The 17,745-nt window shown below is 35.8% G+C and overlaps 1 protein-coding gene across 4 annotated transcripts; it reads left to right on the forward strand.

Annotated features, from left to right (window-relative positions):
- The first annotated feature begins 12,382 nt into the window (after nucleotides 1-12,382).
- On the forward strand, nucleotides 12,383-17,480 carry LOC148844839 (calcium-dependent protein kinase 8-like). 4 transcript variants are annotated; one of them, XR_016101986.1, is made up of 11 exons: nucleotides 12,403-12,660; nucleotides 12,756-12,999; nucleotides 13,107-13,783; nucleotides 14,854-14,977; nucleotides 15,118-15,261; nucleotides 15,586-15,738; nucleotides 15,875-15,990; nucleotides 16,138-16,305; nucleotides 16,490-16,720; nucleotides 16,877-17,088; nucleotides 17,182-17,480. XR_016101986.1 is itself a non-coding variant. In XM_088953654.1 (10 exons), exons 3-10 carry the CDS (start codon nucleotides 13,280-13,282, stop codon nucleotides 17,027-17,029), a joined length of 1,593 nt encoding a protein of 530 aa, XP_088809780.1. In that variant the 5' UTR covers nucleotides 12,403-12,660; nucleotides 12,756-12,999; nucleotides 13,107-13,279; the 3' UTR covers nucleotides 17,030-17,480. The 4 variants fall into 4 exon arrangements, 1 of the variants encoding a protein (XP_088809780.1); XR_016101985.1 differs by having other exon boundaries at nucleotides 12,383-12,660; nucleotides 12,756-13,783; XM_088953654.1 differs by having other exon boundaries at nucleotides 16,877-17,480.
- The last annotated feature ends 265 nt before the right edge of the window (nucleotides 17,481-17,745 follow it).

The following is a 17,745-nucleotide window of genomic DNA, read 5'->3' on the forward strand; positions in this document are numbered from 1 at the left end:
GGCCTGAGCCTGGCCCGACCCGACTCAGTATTATATATTTTATAAAATATATAATATGTATTTTATATATTATATAAAATATATAAATAATATAATATTTTTTAAAATATATATTTACAATTTAATATATATAAACTTTATTATTTTCTTTATAATTTCAATCTCTCTCTCTCTCTATTCAGCTGCTTCAACATTAATAATAATAATAGTATAGGCTAAATTTCAGGCCCGGGCCCAGGCTTGGGCTTCGGGCTTTTTATGAGGGCTGAGCTCGGTCCCAAGTTGTAGGCCCAATGGTCAGGCCGGGCTCAGGCCTTAAAAAAATTTATTAATATACAATAAAAGTCCGACCCGAGCCCGGCTCGGCCCGGCCCATGAACAGGTATATGCAGGAGTCGTCATCACCACCAATACTGAAATTTCGCTCATCTGACCAGTTTCCCATATTGGGTATCCCAACTTATAAGCCACAAGTTTCTAAACTAAAAAGGAGTTAAAAAAGAGAAACCATAAGCAACCCAGAATCCCAGATGAGATGAGACACCCCCATAAAGGGTCTATTCTGGGCTAAACCAGTTTGACTGGTTAATGAAACCTGGATGAATCTTGGCCAGTCTAGAGCTAGACAACGAAGCAAGTGCAAATTAAGGAGCCACCTAGGTTCAGATCTGAAATCAGTTTGACTGATTTTGTGTGTGGTGGACCACTTCCATTAGTCTTAAAATCAAATGACAAGTTTTGTCACGTTGACTTTGACCATACTCAATGATATGTGGAAGGGAGAGTCGATCCTCCTTGCTTAGTGTTGCAAAAGACTGCATGCGGATACAAGAATGCTGACCCACCACTGATGATTAAAATTCTGAACCCACCCCCAGCAAATAGAAAGTAAAATTTTTGACCAATTATGTCCAGTTCAGACTCTTTTTCTCGACTATTTTCTTTCTTTCTTTTTTTTCTTTTTCTTTTTCATTTTAATAAATATGAATATTCTTCTACAGTCTACAGACTTGGTAAACTGTAGGCCTTAAATTAAATGATTTTGTCTACTTTCCAAGTTAAAGCCTATGGCTCAGTTTGGAAGAGTAAAACAATTGTACAATACAAAATACAAGATTTAACAACTACAGCCAATGCCAATAAAACAATTGTACAATACAAAATACAAGATTTAACAACTACAGCCAATGCCAATGAATGCAATTCATTTTTGAACTAAGTATTCTCCACTATCACAAGAAACTGGTCCGGATTGGTTGGAGCTGATGAACCAAAACCCAGCTATATGAACACAAACCATTGGCTTGATCTTTGCTTGATTTGTTAAATTCAACCCAAGTCTAACTTAGAGCCAACTTATTTAACTTAAACTAATACTAGTTGTTGCTTGTTGGGTCAAAACCAGGCCCATTGACCCAATCAGATTAATCTTGGAATTAGTTAACTATATCCTCTTTGTAGTTGTAGATGCGTAAAAGGCGTTAAGTCTCCATGCCTCCCCTCACCTAGGATCTGAAAATGTCAGCCCGTCGAAAATAGAAATAGACTGTTGGGTTGGTTCAACCCCAGCCTAGTCCAATGCAGCTGGGCTTAGAGTAGAATTTAAAGTCCAATTGAGATTGAGTGCGTGTTTGGGACTTGGCAGGGGCAGGGCTTGAGGTGCAGCGCCCTTCTGGCTGTCTGTTGTGGGGCCTATACAACCTATGTTAGTGAAAAATGAAAAATCAATCTAGAGAGGCAAAATGACTGTCGATCCGTCAGTTGAAGCACTATCCGCTTTAGTTCAGCCTTTTTGACTACCTACCTGTGTGGTGGGACTGTGGGAGGGTTTTCACACAACTGCTTTTGGTGTTGCAAGATAGGTGCTACATACAAAGAAAAGCCCAAAAAGCCCAGAAATACTTCTTGCGTTGAACTTGTAGTTATTTAATCTTTCCAGTGAAATTAGGAGCCCGTTTGGGAGGGCTAGCTACTATGTTGATTTGGCTGCGTTGACTGAACAGCATCAAAGAAGCTACTTGAACTAGTTTCACCTGAAAGTTGATTTCTCAGTTCTATGGCAGTGCTTTTCAGCTTTTCAAGGTTTTCACCAAGCACAACTTCCTAGTTTCCCATGTCAAGCCTACCTTGCAAGTTGCAACACCAAAAGCTGATACAAGAAAGCCCTCCCAAACGGGCACTAGTTTGGGTAGCTTCACAAGTAAAATGGGTCAATCAATGCTGAAGCTCTTCCAAATGGGCTCTAAACCAGTAGTGTATGCTATTTATACAACTGAACGAAGGCAGCTGATCGGCTTAGATTGATTGAACTTTGAAGCAATAGCCAAAACCCATCAAATGCCTGAGCGCTTTGATTTCAAAGACCTTTGACTAAACCCTTTTAGATTATTTGATGCAATTATTCCAATCCCGATTCAATGGCCAGTGGATGAATCCTCACATGGGACTACTACTTGCACTGAATGAAGGCCCTTATTTATAACGTAATGCAGACTAAAGAAAAATGAAAAATTTTCAAACGTTATATTGAAAAGTCAAAATCTTCGAGCTTGACTGGCACGCTTCTAAAAGGAAATCTGTTCTTTCCATGCACGAAATTTTCAAAAGACGAAAGTACCCCTGAGACCACTTCCTTTGTAAACAGAATTGATCTTTTTTTAAATCATTTTTTATTGACTTAAAAGCACCTAACTGTGACTAAAATATCGAACACGTTACCGAATTGAAATCAGGGAATGACATAAAAAGCCCGGAAGAAAATCGACGTGTCCGGTGGACCCGAATTCGACGGTTTAGTCGAGAAAACAATAAAATAAATTAATTTTAAATTTTAAATGTAACGGTTACCGGTCAGCTTGTGACATCTTAAGCGTCAAATGACACGCATGTAAGCTAATGACGACTAATGGATCCTTTTAAAAAGGGTAAGTTTGACTTTTCAATCGTGAACAAAGGAACTCTTCTTCCGTGAGTAACGCAAGCGATGCGAAATCTAGGATGGGCTTTCTAGAAGAACTGCCACGTACTGATGACCTTCCAATAAGGGCTAACCACGTGTAAAAATAGTAATCATAAAATACCAAAGGGCCACGGTTGGACATCAACGTGGTTGGCAAAAATGTTGACCAATGAACAAGGAATGATGCCCGCGGTCCGCTTCAATGCTTGTGGTTCAGTTACGGAACTACCCCTCTTCATCAAAAGCTTCACGCGAAAAGCTTTACATTTTGTAGAAACGCCCTGTCATTAAATTGACAAAACTACCCATTCCAAAGAGAGTATTTATTTGTTTGGCGTTTGGACAACCGAGCCCTCGATTACTTGAAGACAAATTTGGAACTCTTTGTGTCGTGCAATGTATCAAAAATCGATCCGAAACTGAAACCTCTTTGGTCACGGATTTCTGGGTCAGCTGTAATGGATTGATGGTTTGATTCTGATCAATATTTTTTTTTTTTTTTTTATCAATTCAACAGTTTTTATTTTGGAAAATAATGGTCCTGGGTTGAAACAAAATTAGAATCCTGATTAGGGATGGCAATGGGATGAGTTTTGTAAATTTTAAAATTAACCTGTCTCCCTAAACTTTCCAACCTCTACCTATCCCAAAATCCATAGCAGGTTGGATTTATTGAATCTAAACCCTCTTGCACATGAAAATACAAACCTTATATAGTCCTACCCTCTCCACATTTATGGGTAAGATGGATTAGGTTTAGAATTCACATCTAAGTTTTTATTATTTTCTATTATACATAAATAAGTAAAATAGCATGAACAAACATAAAAAATTTCAATTATTTGATTAAGATATATAAAAAATGGGTTCAACTATCATATAGAAAAGATATGATATCCGAAAAACAACTGACCAATAAATTGGAACCATAAACATTGTAACGAATAAGGTGTCATTTATCAAAATTCATGGGTGAATTTTGATTGATCAAAACTGTTTCCATACCATATATTTTCCACATCATCATAGATTTTTCCCAATAATCATCCTTTATATAAAATTCAAAATATTAATAAATTAAACACATAATACATGAAAGTTAATGTGTTTTTTAACAATATGTGGATCGGGCAGGGTTTGATCAGCCTTAATTGGAATTATGTTTAGATTTCAGAGTTTAACATTACCAAACAATATCACCGGAACTAGTTAAGACGCTAGGGGTAACTGGTAAGTGGGACTAATAACAGGATGCATATGAGGCCCACCACCACTAGCATAATGTGGAAAGGCCCACTATCTTTCTGCAATATAGGCCCCATTCGTTTTTACTTGCATAGGTAGGTATATTTACTTGGGTAAAACTTGTTTAGATAAGTGAGGCTCAACATTCTTGTGCGATTACACTTATTCATGGCCGAGCCGAGATGAGTTTTGTCTCTATATTAATAGAATATATTTAGGATCGAGTTCGAGTCTGGTTTGACCAGCAGGCCTAGGTCCCCTTGTATAAAGTTTGAAGCCCAGCCCCGAGTCTGATTAGAATTTGGAAGAAGAATTTTTTTTTTATTTTTTATTCAATAAAAAATAATTTTATTTATATTAAAAGACCTCAAAACATAAAAATAATGAAGGATCTTACTATTACTTGAAAAAAATAAGAATAATAAAAAAATAAAATATATTTTTAGTGAATAAATACATTACCAAACCGGGCTCGAACTCAAACTAGGCTTTTTTGAAAAAGCCTGAGCCTGACTCAAAAAAAGATTGAGCCCGATGTTTTAAGCCCAAACCCGAACCCGCGCCCAACTTTAACAAGTCTATATATGATACAAATTAGCCAGGTAAAGAGAAAGGCAAGAGGAAGAGAGTGTTATCAATGGGAGGGTAAGTTGTTTACCCACCTTTCGATATCAATACCTAAGACCCAATATAGCGGCAAGGGATCATGATCAATTTACTGGTTGACCAACTTAACCCTCCCCCTCCGAGTCATTATCAAAAGGAAAATGAATTAGAAAGGAAAACATTTCCTTTCATACTCAACCCTGTAAAAAAAAGCACAAATCAGAAAAAAAACACCAATCCAACCTAAAGACTGGGAACCGCATATAGTCTTCCTTCACGAAGATCAAGAGATTAGATCCCGAAGAAAATCCTGAAATTCAAGAGCATTAAACAAACCAGTATTGTATTAAATGCTTGAATTTTTTTTCTCTGGGCTGACGTTCAATTTAATTACATGTCGGTCAATTGAATGCTTTGAATCACATTTGTGTCCTAAATATAAAAAGTGAAGATAAACATCAAGAGAAAGCGATCCATCGCACCTAGAAGGTTGTAGAAGGATTAAGATTAAAAAAAAAAAAAAGCATAGGCTGAGATAGTAATAAATGGTTTATTAAGTGCTTATAATATAACCACGGATTTTAGATATGGCACTAAACAAAGTGGTACAATAGGATTCATATATTGGAGATAATAAGGCTTAGAGGACGATGATGATGGTGGAACATTTGTTAATGTGACCACTTATCTGTATTATTTATGGTAGATGACAAGTTAGGTTCGGTTGAAATCCTTACCCTCTCTCCTTTCAACTTGTTGTCATAGGTTCAAAGTATTGCAATGCATCGGTTTTGACCAATTTTTAAGGTCAATATCCTTCCCAAGTATGCCGTGGTTCATTTCTTGAAATATGTCTAATGCAAGAGTATGACTGCTTTAATTTGCCTTATACACAATTTTTGCATATGGTATTATTTTTGAACCCATCTTTGCTACTCACAAACTCAAAATATAAGAAATTAGACATTGAGCAACACCATGTGCTTATTGGTTTCATTGGTGTAATTACTTAAGGCCATGTTTGATTTGCTGCTTTGGGTCTTATTGTTTTAATTCTTGTATTAGAGCGTTCAGTTATAAAATTCTTGTTATGGTTTTCATTCTTTTGAGAATAAAAAATCAACCTCTAGTATAAAAATTTAGATAATTTGCAGCATGAAAAATAATTATGTTTCTTCTTGTTCATTTTCATTCTTTTAAGAAACTTTATGCTAGCAGTTGTAAAACTGCCGGCCTAGGTCTATAAAACTGCCGCTATGAATGTTTTTTGGCAGCCTGCCATGGAAACTTATGCCAATAGACATTGACCGAACACCTACGCAGTTAGTTTTGGAGACCTAGGTCAGTAGTTTATGACTGCATAGGATTTTTTGAAGAACAAAAATGAGCAACAACATAAGGCACTTGTCAGTCCAAAAAATCATTTTTTAGAAAAAAAATGTTTGATTCATAACAATATTTTCTCATTTTGCCCATTTTCAACCATTGTTGTTCACTTCAGAATTTCATCTTGGATAACAATGAGAAATAATGAGAGTTAAACCAAACATGGCCTAAATGTCCATAGAGTTTGTTTTGAAATACAGCTAAGCTGGCTCAGCTGTTTTGAAGCAATCAAGATAATTTATTCGAAAAGGTTGAAGGAAAAGTTCTTCTGACCGATGGACATTGGATTTGGGTTCTTTGGATTTTTTACCAAACATAGATCAAGGTTATCCATGTTGGGCTTAATTCGGAAAGCAAGAAAACTGTTGGACTCAGTCCTTCCAAATTGCATTAGGTTCTACTGCTCAACAGACACTATATATGTACAATGAGCTACGTAACCAATCACAATTGAACACAACAATGTTCTGGGACACATAATAATAACGTAGGAGAGCCAAAATGTTGAAATGGGTAGAACAGCCTTAAGAGGTGAAAATAGACAGGAAATAAAGAGAGCATGCATGTTGTAAGTAATAACAAAGTCTTCATAATAGTACATAGGACCATTGAATGCATGTAACAGCAGCAACAACAACAACAACATTAACAACAGCAAATCAGGAAAAGGTCTCTAAGATGGTCATGCATATAGTCCATATCCTTTTCTGGAATGAACGAAGGGTGTTTTGAATTGAAAATAAACAAGCCACCCATATCAGTGTTTTATTGGGCAGCAGCAAAGTTCGCTATGACCAGACCATAGGCTCCATTTGGAAAAGGAGTACAAATACAATATGTATAGTTGAAAACTTTGTATATTTTTTTTTATGTATTTATACTATACATATTTATATTTGTATTTCTTTCAAATTGAGCCATAGTTACAATAATAAGAGCTCCCACAAAGTATGACAAATAGTGTCTCTAAGGCTACGTTTGGTTTAAAGGAAAATGTAAAGGTAAGAAAACCTTTACAACCCTTGTATTGGCTTCCCCGTTTTTCCCTTCATTTCCTTACTTTTTCCTTCAAACCAAACATAGCCTAAGACAATAATGTCTTTTGATCACCTGATCACCTGTAGATTTTGATTAGAGATACTCTCTAAGACAATAGTGGTGCAGCTTAGTGGGTTAGTGACACAGTGCACATGGGCCCATTGCCTGCATTCCGTGGTTTGAATCTGCACCTCCTCAATATGAAGGATGCCTTAGGACCAATTCAACACCAAGTGGATTGGCTAACTATCCCTAAATACAATGGGTACCTAAACCTTTCACCTGTATATAAATATGTTGCATGAAGTGGCTAATTCTCGACATACTGTTTTTGACCAAATAAAAGATACGGAAGTATATCATATATACTTGTAGTTCAATAAAGAATGAGAGAATTCATATCTATATCTATATCTATATTACTTATAAAAGAGCCAATGCCCCTCATTTTTCTAATTTTTATTGGACGCTTTCTATCACCTTTGTCTTAGTATACAATGGGCATTAAGAGGGTATATATGTCATTTATTCTCACTTTAAAAATTACTCATTTATAACCGTTTAGAAACAAACTGCTCATTTATAACTATTTAAAAATTGTCTATAAATTATAACTAGTTTTATCTTAGAGATATTGCCACGTGCAAATGCATACACATATTTAATAGTAGTTAAAAAATCATGAAAAATAGAGGAAAAATATTAAAAAGGGTGATTCTTTCACGAAGATTTATCTGTCCAAGTTCACAAGTGTGAATGTTGGATTAAACTCTTGAAACATGTATATTGATGCATATTAGAATAAACCACTCTTGGCCTAGATCTTGTGGTTTTCATACACTTGTGAATCCAGATAATTAATATCGATCCTTTGTTTAGAGACAATTCCCCTAATTAATGTGGATTTGTTTATTGGGAAAGAAAGGTACGCAGTTTGAGAATACATTTTGTTTAATGTAAAACCATGACTCGATGACCAAGATCAAATGGGTGAACGATTCAATTACCTGAACCCCTAAGTTTTTGACTAAATCCACAGTTTCTTAAAAATTAATGGATTTTGTAAAATTCAGACACAGAAAAGGGACCAAGTAAGAATGTGGACTATTTGACCATGCGGATCAGGCCGGATTGAAAACATTAACAGAAATACATCAATTAAATAATTTATATTGGTCCTCTTTAGACCTACACAAAATTATTTAAACCACATATGCTCAGTACCAAAAAATCCTCTTAAGGTCAAATGGTTTATTCTTTTCTCTTACAAGTTCATTTAGCTGGTTAGAATTTTATTTTGTTCCAATCAAATTGGATGTTTGGAGTACATTTTAGTAAGGTTTTTAAAATTAAATCAGACAGGAAACCATTATGGGGACCGGTTCTCAGGTCAAATGATTTAATCGTTTAGTTCAAATGAACGCTCCATTCTAATTTAAAAATAAATAAAAAAAGTCAAAATCATTGTCTGAATCGATGATTCATTTGAAAAAAATATAAATGCGAATACACAAAATTGTATATTTAGGACTTTTGTTGGTTACTAGCAATCATCGTCAATGTCAAGTTGTACACGAAGTGAAGTGAATGACTTCATATGTGATGTATATTGGAGTTGCATTGGGAATTGTTTTCCCGAGTTACAAGACCTTTCTGTGGCTATATTGTCATACAAATTATTACATTTAATGCCCAATAAAACACATAGACAATTCCCATTCAACTGATGTCAGCCTTCATGAAGCTCAACTCTGAATATCGTTACATGGAATGATAAATTCGCTATGTTGTTCGGCCACACATTAAAAAAATATGGCCAAACAAACTCTCTCGCACTAAACACGGAATCCTTTACAAAGAAAAAGGTAAGGAAGGGTAGAGTTGTTAATGGATTGGATATTGGTTTAATCTAATCCCACCCAGTATGAATTATCGAATCCATTACAGATGGATCAGATCCAATTTAATCTATTAAATATTTTGGGTTAGTCCAGTTCAATGTCTGGACTGTTGAAACTTGAAACTGTTCAAATTGATTTTGACAACCCAAATCTGATCCATCATTACTCTACTATTTATCTTAAATGTTAATGAACTGGATATTGGTTTAATCCAACCCAATCTAATATAAATCCATTATAAATGGATGACGTCCAGTCCAATCCAATGAATATTTTGGACTATTAAGTCTGGTCCGTCCAATCTAATATGCTTTATTTATTCATCAAATCCATTCAAATTGATTTTGATTCTGATGGAGTCCAACTCAATCCAGTCCATTAACACCTCTAGAAAAATGAAGGGTTTGTATGGGTTCCCTACCTTTTCTTTCAAGCCAAAGACAGTGTTAAGGAGCAAGAGGATTTTGAGTCAATCATCACATGTCACACCAGCTTGTTGTATTTGTTGTTCTTTGGAGGAAAGATTTAGAGGGCGTTCCACAACATCATAGTTGGTTTTGCTTTTAAAAATAAAAACGTCATGTCTTTAAAAACAATATATTCGTTTTCAAAAACAAAAACACCCCTTTTAAAGTATTATTTTCTATAAGAACAATAAGCAATTTGAACTCCTATTCATGCATTAAATGATGTTTAATGTACACTATTTTAATCACACTTTCTGTGTGTTTAGTATTGCTATTTCTCAAGGTGTTTCCTCCATTAAGCATTTTTAAGCATTTTCAAATCATTTCAAGCAACACTTATACCTTGGGTTTAGACCTGTTCATGGGCTGGGTGGCCCGATGGGCTGGCCCGGCCCCGAATGGGCTTGAACGTGGTTATAGGTCCACGGGCTTAAATTTTGGCTAAAAAGTCTGGCCTGCAATAAATTCTAGCCGGGCTCAGATTTTGTCAAAATAGCCATGTCCGAGTCCAGCCCGACCCGACCTAATATTAGACTTAAAGTGAGTAATGTGATTATGTCCATTTGAATAAATTTTTTGATTTAAGAATGTAAAACTGTATTTTAAAATATAAAAGAAAGGGGGAAAAGACCATCTTGTAGGCCCATTGTTCATTTAAATAGGAAAAAAAACTATATGAATTTCTAATTCTAATTTGAATAGGAAAATTTATTTTTTTTATTAGGTCGGGCTTCAGGCTTTTTATCAGGGCCAAGCTCGGACCCAAGTTATAGGCCCGTTGGTCAGGCCGGGCTCGGGCCTAGCATATTTCCCTTAATGACAAGTGAAAGCCCGGCCCGGCCCATGAACAGGTCTACTTGGGTTATATGAAAATAACTTTTGGTAAAACTTTATCTTCACATTTCTTGCAATGGAGGGAGCTTTTTTTTTTCCCTTTTTACCTTTCTGATGCCTAATGGTGCCTAATTGGCCCAAATAATATTATAAAAATATGTCCAAAACTTGTAGTGCTTTTCTCGTGTTTGACAACATTATATTTATGTATTGACAAATGCATATTTACACTGATAATAAGATGTAAAAGTACATTATTAAAAAAATGTAAATTTGCATTCAAGTGGGCTTTTGATATAAAAAAAAACATATGCTTTATTGAAATTCATGTTTGCATCCATTAGAACTAAAAGTCTGTTTGGTAAGAAGATAAATTTGTCAATGTAAAACTAACTCAATTTTACAATTTATATGAACCGTTTTACACTCTACATATTTACATTCACACTTATTTGCATCATTTTCAATGCAGCCTTAAGATCAAATTTCACCCTTACCAAGGTTGCGGGGTCATTATGGGCAAGGAATGGGCTACCTCTATTTCTAGCCCATGAAAAAAAAGGTTGCAACTTATTTCTTGACAAGAAAGGAGCTTAGACTTGCATTTGCCCATAAAATAAAAACTTAATATCCGTTGGTGTAAATGCACATACTAAAGATAAAAGAGTAAAAATGAAACTATAGATATTTTATTCATTTATTTTTTTGTGCATGGAAACCAATTCAAGTATCCGTGTAGATGATAAATGATTGATTACAAGAATGGTCCTTAGACTTATATATGCTTTTGCCAAGAAAATAAAGATTTAATATATGCTAAGTACCTACCCTTTGGAATGTAATAATTCCTAGCATTTGGCAAGTGCCAATGCACAACCAATGCGAATTTGTACCCTTGGCACAGTTTTGCAAGTTATTTTTTTTATTAGAATGTGTTTTTTGTATTAAAATTGAAAGTAAACGTGCCTTTTCAACCGTTTTAGCATTCAAAATGGAGGCAAAGTTTGTATGATCAAATGTAAAATAAGTTGCCTTTAGCCTTATGATTCATGTTTGCAGTCATTATAATCAAACAAGACATAGTAACTTTCTCATTGCAATCGAAACCAAGTTTCCATCCTTCCATTTTAGGTTGGGTTTGGGTTGGTTGAGTCGATTTTGGGTTAGGTTGACAAAGACTAGATCTTAGCCCTAAATATTTAGGTTTTAGTTGAATCCATAGATCAAATGGGTCAGTGGTTCAATCATCTGGGTCAGTTGGCTTTAAACCAAGTCAATGGACCATCCCACCTGACCCAAAACAATGCCATAATATCATTTGGGTCAATGCCTATTTTGAGACATGCCCGATTTTTTAATAATCAGCTGAATCAAACAATGAGATACATGGGTATTTGTTGAAATGTCTATATGGATCCAATAGGCATCACTTTTTTTTTGAAAAGCACCCATAATTCTAAGCATTCCCTAAAATAACATGAATTTGAACAGATTGAACGATCTAAACATTAAACTGAATTAATCCAAAATGATCAAAAATATTCATTGGACTGTATTGTATCAAGTCCATTATAAATGGACTCGCATTGCATTGAACCGGATTGACCAAAATACACATGTGTTTGTGTATTTGTGTATGTAAGATTTATTTTAAAAAACCGTTTCATTAAAACCAATGTTGCAATTTTTGTCATGAATTATTAAGCTGAAGATTAGATTGACATATTGTAATATTGGGTTGAGGTAGAATTGGATTATCAAATTGAGGGTCAGATTGGTTCTTGGGGTTGGTTTTCTTTACCCTTCCTTGCCCCTGAATTAATGTCAGCCTTCCCCAACTTGGACCGAGTTGCACTCAATACTGAAGAGGGTATTTTTGTTATTTAAAAGGAGGGTATTAAGGTAAATGAAATAATAAAAGGTTGTGTGGCATGAAGAAATTTTGTGAGAAACAAGGGGTTTTCTTATTCTTATGGAAATTAAGGAAGCCTCGGTTTTGGAAGAAGGCGAAAAATCCCGGGCTTTGGTTGGACATTTAGGCAGAGAGGAGAAAGAAAGAGAGAGAGAGAGAGAGAAATAACGATTTTTTTTTTCTCTCTCTAGCTCGATTGTTGGGTATGCAAAAGAGAGATTAGAGAGAAGAGACGGGGGTGAGGATAGAGAGAGAGAGAAGACTCTGCGGAAGAGCTTTGACCCTCTCTCGTCCATGGCGGGTTCACACCCAGTATTCCTCCTTTCATCCTCTTCTTCTTCCTGAACTCTTCGTTCATTCCATCAAGACGCTATTTTATCTTCTGACCCACCTCGGTTTTTCTTCAGGTTTCTCTTCCTCTGAATGTTAATTGATAAATCTTGTGGGTTTTCGCTCTGAAATTCGAAATCCAAGTCCTGCTTTGTTGATTCAAGAGGTTTTAACAATTCTTGCGAAAGGAAGATCATTCCGTTGCTCGTTCTCTTTAGCATTTCCTTCCTTCAAAACCGTCCAAAGCTCAGCGAAGATTTTGGGTTCTTGTCGGTATAGCTGGATCTTCAAACCATCTGCAAGAAAAAGAGAAAAAAAAAAGTGAGATTTGAAGATTAGTTTCTTGAGTTTTTTTTTTTTTTTTTTTTTTTTTTCCTGTTGGAATCTACGTTGTCCTGACCTGATTTGGATGTTTCGACATTGGAAAGGAAAAATCAAATTTTGCAAGTTGAATACAAGTTAGGTTTTCTTGGTTCTGGATTTTTTTCGTCTAGGAGCAGAAAGAGAAACAATTTTCGGAAGATTTTGATCGATCCGTCCCAAACTTTCAACAAGTCTGTTCAAAGATCACAAAAAAGTTGGAAATTTGAGGATTTGAAAGATGGGAAATTGTTGTATGACGACGGGATCAATTTCGGGCAAGAAAAGGGGGAAGAAAAAACAGAACCCGTTTTCCGCTGATTATGCAGGGAGTTATTCATCCGGAGGTGGGAATAAACTATCGGTCTTGAAAGATCCAACCGGTCGCGACATTGGGAACACATACGAGCTGGGTCGCGAGCTTGGGAGGGGAGAATTTGGGATAACGTATCTTTGCACTGATAAATCTTCAGGGCAACAATTCGCCTGCAAATCGATTTCAAAAAAGAAGCTGAGAACAGCAGTGGATATCGAAGATGTGAGAAGAGAGGTAGAAATCATGAAACATTTGCCTAAGCACCCAAATATCGTGAGCTTGAAGGACACATACGAGGATGACAATGCCGTTCATCTGGTGATGGAGTTGTGTGAGGGTGGGGAGCTGTTTGATCGGATCGTCGCCAGGGGACATTACACCGAACGGGCTGCTGCTGTCGTTACTCGAACTATTGTCGAAGTTGTTCAGGTTAGATCTCAACCACCCTCTTTTAGATGAATTGGTATCAGATGCATTAGATCTCACGTCTGACTTTCAATTTCTTTCCTGGACTTCATGGGTCGATTTAATTGTGTTCGGTTTTAATACCGAGGAGGTTCTTGTTGATTATTTTAGTTTAGGAGAATCTTGAGTTTCTAATTATTATAGAATCTTTGTTTGTTTATTGATATTAATCTTGCTAATGATGAGTTTTATTTTGAGGAATAACTTTTTAATTTGTAGGAAATAAAATCCTTTGGTCCTCTTTACTGGTTTCATATATTCTATCCTTCCATAGAATCCATTTGGGTAATTTTCTCTTTATGCTTTCTGCTTTTAGCCTATATTGAGTAGTTTCCCGAACTGATTGTGGTCCTCCAATGATCCTTCCTACATTCTTTAGTATCGCATCACTTAGAACTACTCTAAGAGTTACCTCTTCCTGCTTTCTTCACATACCATCGCGAAAAAGTGAAACCTTAGACTTATTTTGTCTTTCTGTTACGTCTTCTGTAGTCAATTCTGGTTATCTTCAGGCTATTCACAATTCCATGTCAGAAAGTTCCCACTAAGTTATGTTCTTTATTCCTTATTCTCTGGTTTTGTTTTATTTGTTCCCCTAACAACCTTTAACAAACTATCATGTTAGTTGGAACCTTCTCATTTATTTTTGCAATGCCAATTGTTTATTAGCGACTCCCAAGGCTGCTTATTATGATTTCTTTTTCAGTCCTTCACAGAAATAATAGATGTGATACTCGAAACAGTATCTGAATCTTCATCTTGAGTCTCCAATATTCCATGTTGGGTGTTATCACCAAATATTCAATGGGCTAAAAATGTAACTGAGTTGCTAGTTCTGTTCTTTGTTACCCTCTCTTAATTTTTCACCTGTTTAAGTAGTGCTCTTTACCATCTTTATGGTTCTTCTAACTATTTTCTTGTTTTCTTAAACTTGAGACTGAATTCTGCATTCGGCTTAATATTAAGAAAATTGTATTTGGCATGTTTGGTAAAATGGAGCTAAATTAATTGTTTTTGTCGTTATTGCATCCCAGATGTGCCATAAGCATGGAGTGATGCATAGGGATCTCAAGCCTGAAAACTTTTTGTTTGGAAACAAAAAGGAAACAGCACCCCTGAAGGCAATTGATTTTGGATTGTCAGTGTTCTTTAAACCTGGTAATGCCTTTTAAATACTAATACATTTCTTATTCTGTTTTGTGTAATTTACTTGGTTGCTTTAGGTGCTACAATTTTGTTCTTGAGATTTTTTTTTTTCTTTCCCTGGATTGTGGTTGAATTTTTGTCATTTTCTACAGGTGAACGGTTTACTGAGATAGTAGGAAGTCCTTATTACATGGCTCCAGAGGTGCTAAAACGGAATTATGGCCCTGAAGTAGATGTCTGGAGTGCAGGAGTGATCCTATACATCCTACTTTGTGGGGTTCCACCTTTCTGGGCAGGTGGGTTTCTCCATTTCTAAGGGGCCAGGTTGTTCTAGCTTGTATGAAGGAATACAGGTTGGAAACAACAAAGGTGTCTATCCATTCATCAGTTTGTAAATGAAGTCCATTTTGGAAATTTCCTGAGTTAGAATATACAAACTTGAAAGAAAATGAAAAATGAGCAGTTGCATCTTTTTTTTTCCATGGGGCTAAAAGCTATTCTATCTGTTCCCAAATTATTTACACAACCACACACTTATAAAGTTATGGATTTCTTTTCATTCATCACATCTTATTTTTGGATGTTATCCTTTCTGAAGATTCTTCTGGTATCTAATGCAGAAACTGAACAAGGAGTTGCACAGGCAATTATTCGCTCTGTGATAGATTTTAAGAGAGATCCTTGGCCCAAAGTTTCTGATAATGCAAAAGACCTTGTGAAAAGGATGCTTGATCCTGATCCAAAGCGGCGGATGACGGCTCAAGAGGTGCTTGGTAATGTTCAGTTCTTTTAAACTTGTACTATTTTATGCTCATGGAGTTTAATGTTTGAATGCAAAATTAGGAACTTTTTCCAGTAAGGACTAGACAGAAACATGTACAAATTAAACTTTCTTCTCTCTGAATGCAGATCATCCTTGGTTACAAAATGCAAAGAAAGCTCCAAATGTGTCTTTGGGTGAGACTGTGAAAGCAAGGCTTAAGCAATTCTCTGTAATGAACAAACTTAAGAAAAGAGCTTTGAGGGTGAGGATTCCAACTTTGGCTAGATTACTTATTGATGGCTATTTGTGTATTAAATAACATTTGTGAGGCACCCTTTAATGGTTGTTGTCCAAGAATATTACAAACTTGATTGATTACTGACACTTCTTTGGCATTTTACCCACACAGGTGATGGCTGAGTTTTTGTCTGTAGAAGAAGTGGCTGGTATAAAGGAAGCATTTCAAATGATGGACACTGGTAACTGTGGCAAGATAAACCTTGATCAACTGAAAGTTGGTCTGCAAAAACTTGGCCAGCAGATCCCTGATCCTGATCTTCAGATTCTAATGGAAGCTGTAAGTAATATGTCATAGCCCCAAAAATTTTCCCTCTTATGAGCTGTCATTCTTATAGGTTTAATGTGTACAAACCAACAAGCTTCCCTTCAAATTCTATCATCACATTTGAGTATTTGTATTTTTATTGATCACTTTGCTTCCAAAATTGACATATTTCATGGAGCTGGTTGTTTTTCTGCAGGCTGATGTAGATAGGGATGGATATTTGGACTATGGGGAGTTTGTTGCAGTTTCAGTTCACCTACGAAAGATGGCCAATGATGAGCACTTGCGGAAAGCCTTTGATTTCTTTGATCAAAATCAGAGCGGATATATAGAGATTGAAGAGCTACGGGAAGCCTTAGCTGATGAAGAAGGTGCCAACAATGAGGAAGTCATTAATGCCATAATTAATGATGTAGACACAGACAAGGTTTGTGTTGTATCATCATCATCATTCTTTCCATTTGAGCCATATTCTAATTCTTGGTGTTTGAAGTCATGAATTATATTTATATGCCCAGTTCTTAGTTCTTATTATCCATAATATGCAGAAATACAAATTCATACCTGTTGCATTGTCTTGCAGGATGGGCGTATTAGTTACGAGGAGTTTACTGCTATGATGAAGGCAGGTACAGATTGGAGGAAAGCATCAAGGCAATATTCACGAGAACGGTTCAATAGTTTGAGTTTGAAGTTGCTGAAGGATGGGTCTTTGCGTACAACTGAGAGTAGATAAGACAGGAAAACAAAAGTAATTGTGAAAATTTTCTAGGAAAGAAATTTCTTTTTTTTTTGGTGAGTCTACAAAATTCTTTCTTTTTTTTTCTTTTTCTATTTTTTGTTCATTTCTTTGATTGTGATTTTTCTCCTATTTCTTTTTTCGTCTAGAGGATGAGTAGGATTGGGGGATTGGTGTGTTTGTGCGTCACATAGCGAATAGCTCTTTGTTTCTAAGAGAATTGCAGAGCTGCTGGAGAAAAGAGAGTAGAAGGCCCAATGTTTGTTATGGTGGTTGTAAATATATCAATTTGGCTGGTAGACTCCCCTTTAATGAAGAATCATTGTGTGTGTGCTGCTTATAGCTGCAGCTCATATGAACTGTTGGCCAAAGAAACAGCACATGGAATTGTTTGGTTAGTCGCTTTACTTGAAGTTCTATTACTTTTCTTTTGGCGTGTTTTGAGTTTTATGTGGTCTCAACTTGGACTTTGGTTTGTTGGCTTCAGAATCAGTTAAGCTTCTTCTTAAAGTTTAGCTGTAGACTTGTCCTGGTCGTCCTTCATCTGTTCATGTTCAACCTTCTCGGCTCTTCCATTGAAGATTCATCTATATATTTGTACATACTGTTTTTTATTTTTCATTTTAACCAATCTAAACCAAATGCTTAATGCTTAGAAGTTAGAATATGGCGAAGAGAAGGAAAAAGGGTAAAGTAGGATGTGTGACTTGTCC

Source organism: Nelumbo lutea, chromosome 7 (genome assembly GCF_056320005.1).
Source record: "Nelumbo lutea isolate HS-2025 chromosome 7, American lotus-T2T, whole genome shotgun sequence".
Lineage (NCBI taxonomy): Eukaryota > Viridiplantae > Streptophyta > Magnoliopsida > Proteales > Nelumbonaceae > Nelumbo > Nelumbo lutea.

Bases quoted from the DNA above. Each gene is read 5' to 3' on its own strand.
- LOC148844839 (XM_088953654.1), top strand. From the start codon at position 13,280: ATGGGAAATTGTTGTATGACGACGGGATCAATTTCGGGCAAGAAAAGG. The intron at 13,784-14,853 runs GTTAGATCTCAA...ATTGCATCCCAG, and splicing joins CTATTGTCGAAGTTGTTCAG to ATGTGCCATAAGCATGGAGT. The intron at 15,739-15,874 runs GTAATGTTCAGT...CTCTGAATGCAG, and splicing joins GACGGCTCAAGAGGTGCTTG to ATCATCCTTGGTTACAAAAT.